The sequence below is a fragment of the Crocodylus porosus genome, unplaced genomic scaffold (assembly GCF_001723895.1).
Source record: "Crocodylus porosus isolate Cpor-Errol unplaced genomic scaffold, CroPor_comp1, whole genome shotgun sequence".
NCBI classification, from domain to species: domain Eukaryota; kingdom Metazoa; phylum Chordata; order Crocodylia; family Crocodylidae; genus Crocodylus; species Crocodylus porosus.
In genome coordinates, this window is record NW_017728943.1 from 72,723,587 (window position 1) to 72,731,552 (window position 7,966).

General features: G+C 45.0%; 1 protein-coding gene across 1 annotated transcript in view; it reads left to right on the plus strand.

Annotated features, from left to right (window-relative positions):
- Positions 1-7,966, plus strand: part of XDH (xanthine dehydrogenase) — a 73,599-nt gene that overhangs the window by 49,124 nt on the left and 16,509 nt on the right. The window contains exons 21-25 of the mRNA XM_019549570.1: positions 1,100-1,196; positions 1,940-2,064; positions 3,177-3,310; positions 4,905-4,992; positions 7,657-7,743. Of these exons, the coding sequence (XP_019405115.1) occupies positions 1,100-1,196; positions 1,940-2,064; positions 3,177-3,310; positions 4,905-4,992; positions 7,657-7,743 (531 nt within the window). The remainder of the gene's footprint in view (positions 1-1,099; positions 1,197-1,939; positions 2,065-3,176; positions 3,311-4,904; positions 4,993-7,656; positions 7,744-7,966) is intronic.

Below are 7,966 nucleotides of genomic sequence, written 5' to 3' on the forward strand. Positions count from 1 at the left end.
TACTTTGCAGGGGCCCCACATTACCCAGTGCCTTCTTCATCCTCCCTATATATTTGAAAAAGGACTTTTTATTATCCTTGATTTTGGATGCTAGTCCTAGCTCTATGTCCGCCTTAGCTTTCCTGACAGCCCCCTACAGGCCCGAGCAGAGGAGGTATACTCCTCTTTGGAGATAGCACCTGCCTTCCACCGGGTGTACGCCGCCTTTTCGGCAAGCAGGCATTCCCGGATGCCCTTGGTGAGCCAGGGGGGCTTTCAGGCACTCCTGCCCCCCTTGCTTCTTGTTGGGATGGACACCCCTCGGGCCCTGAGTATTGTTTCCTTAAGGAACAAAGTGAACATTGAGTTCTATAATGACTTTGCTGTCAAATGAATCCTTATGTAAGTATATAAAGTTTATACTGCAAACTACCGTTTTAGGAGTAAAAGTTTTAAAGTTAATATGTGTTTGTTTTTATTTTGTTACAATATGTTTTTAGAAGCAGGAACACACAAAAAAATCTACCCATCTATCTGTGTGTGTGTGTGTGTGTGTGTGTGTGTGTGTGTGTGTGTTATAAATGAAAAACAAACAGAAAAAAAGTCTGTGTCAGTAGTTTAAAATGCCTTGCACTATTACTAAATATTGGTTATCAGATCAGCTAATATGGTTGGTTAATCATCAGCTATTGGTATCGGCCAAGAAAATCTTTATCGGTGCACCCCTAATAGAGGTTTTTAGGGTTTTTTTTAAATTATTGTTTAGCCCTTCATAGTTTTTATGCTTCTTGCAATAGTTCCTGGGTCTGCAGTTTGGTCCTTGCACCCCTATTTTCTGTTATGGCCCAGGAATCCAAAGAATTACATTTCCCACAATGCATCATATTTCTCTTGGTATGGGGGAAGCTGTATGGAGTCCATTGCCCTGGTGCACTAAGGGATCCAGCCACTAGAGGAGGATGAGGTATAAAGAGCAAACTACAATAGCTCAATTTTAGCCAGCATATTTTTATGAAAAATTAACATTTTCCATGGAAACAGACATTCTTTGCAAACATTTCCTTTGTTGAAAACCCATTCTGTCTCCCTAACAAAACTAAATATGTGCTATGATTCTCAGGAAGCAATTGAGAAAAAGTCCTTTTTTAAGCTTATAAGGAAGATTAACAAAGGAAATGTCCAGAAAGGATTTGAAGAGTCTGACCACATTTTGGAAGGTGAGTTATCATTTCTTTTCAAACAAGATAGTTGGCAGGAAATAACTGTAAAATAAGCAGTTATGAAATAGTGAGTACAGAGGGAACTGTTTCAAAATGCCTGGAATGAATTATTCCATAATAATTCCCCATTTAGACACTCTTCAAGAATAAAAGTCAAATTACTAAGGAATAATTACGTGTTTAGTGAGATAATGTCCACGCAGAGAGCTGTTCTGTAATGGCTATTCCAGAATACTTTATTCTGTAATAACTCTTTTGGTTCATTTTCCATGTGGGCAAGGACTCAGAAGGCTACATCACACTGAAAACATTACATTGAAGTAGACCTCTTCCATAAATAGATCTACTCCATGGTAATCTCCATATAGATTGCTGCCATGGAATAATAGAGCTTTAGGAGAGAGAGATACATTTGTAGACTTTTTTTTAAAATCCTATTGCTATATATGACTACTTCTCTTTAAAGATGTTTTGGTTATTGTGCATTGCTGTCTCCTGAAAGGAAGAAATGTAGGTGTCCAGTCAGATCTGCAGGATAATAATTGGATCTCATAGATAGATCATTGTTACTTTAATCCTGGTTGAAGAGAGGGGGAAATAGTGAATTTCAACTGCAGACCATGAGTTCTGTCACCTGCAGGAGTGCAATTGGAGAAACCAGAGAAGGAACAAAGCAGCAATTAAGGCCATAGATATGGTAAACCCATAGGTTTCTGATCACATTTTTATTGGTTTTTCAGGGGAGATGTATATTGGTGGGCAGGACCACTTTTATCTGGAGACTCACTGTACTGTTGCTGTGCCAAAAGGTGAAGATGGGGAGATGGAGCTCTTTGTGTCCACCCAGAATCTAACAAAGACACAGGTAACTCAGTTGTCCTGCTCTCTCTGGTTAATTTGCTTTTGTGGGGGTTACTCATATTAGGCTGGGATAAACACTTAATTTGTTATTGGTTCTAGGTTGTGCTTGTGTGAACATATTGGACTAGCTTGGATTGCTCAGAGGGGAATATAGTGAAATAATTAGGTCACCAGGATTCTTAGTCCAAGTAGCATGGGCTTATTCTGCAAAAAATTTCCATCTTGGTTTGCACTGAGTGCTGATTACCGTATTTCCTCAAATCCAAGATGAGGACCCCCCTGCCATTACACATATGGAAAAATGCTCCTTGTCTTGGATATGAGTACAAGGTAAGGGGAGAGAGGAGGGAAGATGTCTGCTGCAGCTCTGACCCTGGCTCCAACTGACATTGAGGTTGGAGTCAGAGATACAGCTGTTGCCCCCTTCATCATCTCTGCCTACTCCCAGCACCTCTGCCTCACAGCCTCTGCTCCTTCCCACTGCATACTGTCAGTCATGGCTCCACCCCTCATACAGATGGGGGCATAGGGCACATGGAAGCTCTGGCCCTGATCCTGGTTCAGCTACACAGCAGCAGCAGTAGTGGCAGAAGCTCCAGCATCCTGGGCTGGAGCTGCTACCTCTGCAACCACTGGTCATATGGTAAGTGGTGGGAGTGGGCAGGCAGCAGCGGTTGCAGGCACTTCTGGTTGGATGGGTAGGGGGGCAAGGGATCTGGTCTGGCCACCCTGAGACAGGATACTGGACTTAGCTGAGCTGTTGGTTTGGCCCAGTGTGACAGTGCCTGCTTAACTGTTTAAAAATACTTACTGCTAGACAAGGAAAGTAGGAAGCAGGGGCCTTGGGATTCCAGTTCTTTGGTTCCAAGCTTCTTGTGAGAGGACACTGATTGATGATCAGGGAGCCATTGCTGCTGGTGAAGATAAGACCCATATTTTTGGAGGCTATATTATATGCCCATGTACTTGTCTGACCCCCTGGCAAACTCTCTAAGTGCTTACATTGAGGCTACAGATAATGAAGATAACAGATCAAGCCTGAGAGATGGTATTGTTTCCAACTCCCATTGCTAACCTTGCTGTCTGTATGACTAACATCTTTTCCTTTTCCTGTAGGAATTTGTTGCCAATGTATTAGGTGTGCCCTCAAATCGAATTTTGATTCGAGTGAAGAGAATGGGAGGAGGGTTTGGAGGAAAGGAGACCAGAAATACTATTTTGTCAACAGTTGTAGCTGTAGCTGCATTCAAGTAAGTGTTGGTGCTGAGAGGTGGGATCATTCCTCACTCCACAGCACATAGTACTGTCTTTTTTATATTATTAAGAAGAGGAAGCAGGTAGATGTACTTTTGGATCAGAACTTGGGCTTCAGCACTTGCTTTTCTGTAGTAGGATCCTCATCAGCTTTTCATTCCCAAATGGCTTGTGAATTTCTAGGGCAGGTCAATAATAGTATTTTTAGCTGGAAAAGGAAATATAAACTTCTTGTAAGTACGTGCAGCCCTTGAATGGACTGTTCTTACAGAGGAATGTAATAGCAATAAAATGTGGAGAACAGTGGGATGTCGGCTATATCTGAAGATCCTAAAGGAGAGAAGCCACATGCCTGGACTATTGCTGCATCCATAAAGCCATTGTATATGATGCTCTCTGTCCCTTCCCTCCACTGAAGTGGGTCCCAACCTTTGTTTAGAACTGAACGCTAAACCTTGTTTCAGCAGCACTGTGGAAAATAAAGGTGCAACAGCCAGTTATGTTATCTATTGCTTTGTGTTGTCTATTGCTACCTAACCTGGACCACCACTTCTTTGCCTTTCTCTTCTTTTGTTCTTTCTGGCTACACTCACACCTCCTGCTTGTAACTTGAAATGGCCCCAAACCATAAAATAGTGAACCAAGCTTCATAAGAGCCAAGATTTAGGGATGCTTGGGTTTGGAGTTTTTGTTCCATCCAGATTGTGACCATTTGTGAGCACTGGATTAGGATCTGGGTTTGGGATCCCACACAACCATTCAGGTTTTCATTGCTGGAGTTTTGATTTAGGTCTCTGTCTCTGTGCACCGTTCTTGTGGTTTTAACTGAACACTGACCATGAAGTGAGAGTTGCATGGACCACACATTACATGCCCAGTTCCATCCTGCTCATGTTCCTTGCTGTAGCAATAACTTTGACAGGGCATACTGAGGTTGCTTACTGTGGCAGAAAGTATCTAAAAGGGAGCTTATATGCCCAGGCAACTTTTTCCTTTCCAGTTCAAAGCAAGCATCTTGCCTTTAATGATAAATCATTAAAATGTGTTGTTTGTTCTTCTGTCCTCTGTCAGCCATAAAAGTTATTTCATGTCCGCAGATGTTTCTGCTTGGAAACATCAGGAAGAGCAGTGGAAGGATGTCAGACTCAGACAGAGAGGGAGAACTCCTCCTGCTAAAGGTGAAATATATAGTCAGTTAAATAATTAGTCAGCTAAAGTCAAGAGGTCAAACAGGGCTAGTTAGCATACCCCTATTACATAATTAATACGTATTTTTTTTCCTAGCGAAGGTTAGAGCAATACTCTGAGAAGCTGGCTAGAGAATATTAAAGATTATGCATTCACTTCCATGTTCCTAAAGAGCCATATTTTTGCTGGTTAGTATGAATTGCAAGAATTTTGAGGAATATCAAGTCCTATTGTGTGACAATTTTCTACCTAATCCATTTGCTTAAGAGAAAATGGAAGAATCCTAGTGATCTATCTTATGTGGCTATTGACTTTCTGAGACTTAGCTGTTTAGGAAGATTCTTCCAAAGAAGAAGGCCAGTAAGTTTCAAACTCTATATGAAAAAAAGTTTTCTTTAACAGGACTGGTTTTCCAGTACGATGCATGCTTGATCGTGATGAGGACATGCTAATTAGTGGTGGAAGACATCCCTTTTTGGGGCAGTATAAGGTATGAACTATTTTTTTTAAAGTGTATTATTTTAAACCTGTCCTTTAGGAAGTGAAAGGTATTGTAATGAGCTAATGTGTGTGTTTGTGTGCATGTGCATGTGTGTGTTTGTGTCCACTGCCCTCTAATGGACAGGATTAGAGTAGGTCATAGTTGCTGTACATTCTCCCAGAGAACAAAGATTTTCCTCTAACTCCAGCAGGAAGCCAGAGGTTTGGAGAGAAAAATCTGACTTTGGTCTTCGCTGTAGCCATAACACAGGGGTGGGTAAAATACAGCCCATGGGTCATATCTGGCCCATGGAGGGTCTTTGTTTGCCCCACAGTGGGTTCTTCTTGGTCCCGCCTAGCCCAGGCACCATCTAGCCATAGTGCATCCTGCCGCCCCCTAGGCATGCAGCAGGTTTGGGGTGGCTCCATGGCTGGACTGCCTTTCTAGACAGCCCAGATGGTGACGGCTCCTTCTGGCAGATGCTGCTGCTGCCCCAAACCCATGGTACTGGTTGGGATCCGTGCCACACAGCTCTGACCTGGCCTACCCTGTACCTGCTCCGAACTTGCCTGCCCAGACTCAACAGTGGTGGCAGCTGGGCAGAAACTTGCTCAGTGTGGGAGAAAAGCAGACCCTCCCCCTTGCTGCAGCTGGGCCTTTCTTGCTGCAGCTACCTGGAGCCCATGCTGGACTGACCTACATTTCTGCTACCTCCAGGCTGCCCAGTGGGGCAGTGGTGGCAGCACAGAGCAGACACAGGGCAGCCTGGTGCGGGCTCTGGGCAGTTGCAGCAGGAAGGGCCTGGCAGCAGTGAGGGGGACTGTCTTCTTTTTTCTCCACACTGAGCAAGAGTTCCCTACACTGAGCAACACCTACCGCTGCTAAGTCTGGGCTGGTGAGTCTGGAGCAGGTGCAGGACAGGCCCGGTCTTGGCTGTGTGGCACAGCTCCCCCAGGGTACTGTGAGGATGGGGCCAGCAGTGGCAGCCACTGGAAGGAGCCGCTGCCATCTGGGCTGCCTAGAAAGGCAGTCCAGCTGCAGAGCCACCCCAGCCCCTCTGTGTGCCCGGGTGGTGGTAGGATGCATCATGGGCGGGTGGTGCAAAGCAGGTATGGGGTGGGCTGGATCAGGGCTGGGCCTGGGTTCCAGATGATCTGCTCCCACAGGGATGAGTCCCCATGGGGTGGGGTGGAGCTGGGGCTGTACTCTGTTGACAGTGGCAGGGAGGTGCCACATGATGCATGGGCTCCTGGCTGTTCCAGGGCTGGGGCAGATGCTGACTGATTCAGGGGAGTGTGCAGGGGGGCTCCCATGCACACCCCACCATATCTGCAAACCCTCCCCTGCATGCCCTACAAGCATTTCACCCATCCACTCCCTCCCCCACATCCCTTCTCACACACACACACCCATGTGCTTCTGGGGGGAGACCCACTGACTGCTACATGCACCCACCCTGCCATGCACACCCCACACACACTCCCCAGCCAACCTCCCCTTCCACACACCCCATACCCACCCACACACCCACCCACACATCCCTACAGACACCCCCCATACCCAGCCACCCACAGCCACACATACCCCCACATCCTCCCCCACATCCCACATACACACACCCAGAGCTCCCCACAAACCCCATACCCACTACCTATTCCCCCCCCCCACAATATACAAGAGTGAGAATTCATTTTGAGTTATTCTGCATTCACCTCTATATACACCTCACAAACAAACATAAAACAGGACATTTTTTTTAGAAGTAAAATTAAAATATGTTTTTGTCAATGCTTGATTTTTAGTATATAATTTGTTTTTTTCTGGTTCCAAGATGGCAAGCCCCTTCCAAAAAATAGTACTTCTGGGGGCAAGGGGAGGGACTTTTGGTGGCAAAGTCAGGGGTCCCAAGATTTCTGGTTCCAAGATGGTGACCAGGGGGCGGGGCACCTGTCAGGGGGTGGGGCTACCCTGGTGGCCCTTGACAGCTCACCAAAACTTATTAAGTGGCCCTCCAGCTGAAATAATTGCCTGTCACTGCCATAATAAGTGGCATGGTGACTGTTGTGGTGGTGGTCTTAGATGTCCATGAATTGGCTGGAATTGTGCACTATTCCAGCCAATTCATGGAATAGTTAATTGGAAAACTATTCTGTGTTCCTTTAACTTTTCTCTTACATTTTCATTTGGCTGCTCTTTGAAATAAAGAAGGTTTGATCACCGTGGATGAACTACATGTTAGAGAAGTGCCTTGTGGGGTGAGGGTGTGACCCACAGTGGTGAGGCCAGTGGTGGGGAAGCTTCCAGAAGTTTTGCTTGTATGACAGTTGTTCTGCTGTGTAAGTGGAGTGCTGCTAAGATGGCACCATTCATCATCATAAAAAACATTTTTTTTTCCTGAAGGAAGGAACAAAATTGTCTTATGGCACTTTGTCTTTTGCAGCTGAATACTGAAATTTGAAAACTTGGAAAAACAATTTTTTTTTCAACTATTTAAGTTGGTTTAATAAAAATATCAGATTCACCCAAAGAACCTTATCTGCCTATGTCCTTAGGCCTATGTCCTTAGACCAACATGGCTACAACCTACACCCCTGAAATCTTGTCAAGTTCTTAAGGTCTGCATGTTTTTATGCAGCTGGTAAGTATAAGCTGAAGAGGTTTGTTTTTTGGCAGGTTGGCTTTATGAACAACGGGAAAGTCAATAGTCTGGAGGTGTCCTATTATTCCAATGGTGGCAACTCTGTAGACCTATCTTATGGCGTAAGTAAGAGAAACCTCCTGTTTGATAACAAAAGAAATAGTGTTGAGGAAACACTGACTCAGCATTTTTGTAAGCCAGCATGTAAAGCTTGTTGCATTTCATAGTTTCATAGTTTCTAGGGTCGGGAGGGACCTGAGCAGATCATCAAGTCAGACCCCCTGCCATGGCAGGAAAGAGTACTGGGGTCAAACGACCCCAGCAAGGTGTTCGTCTAGCCTCCTC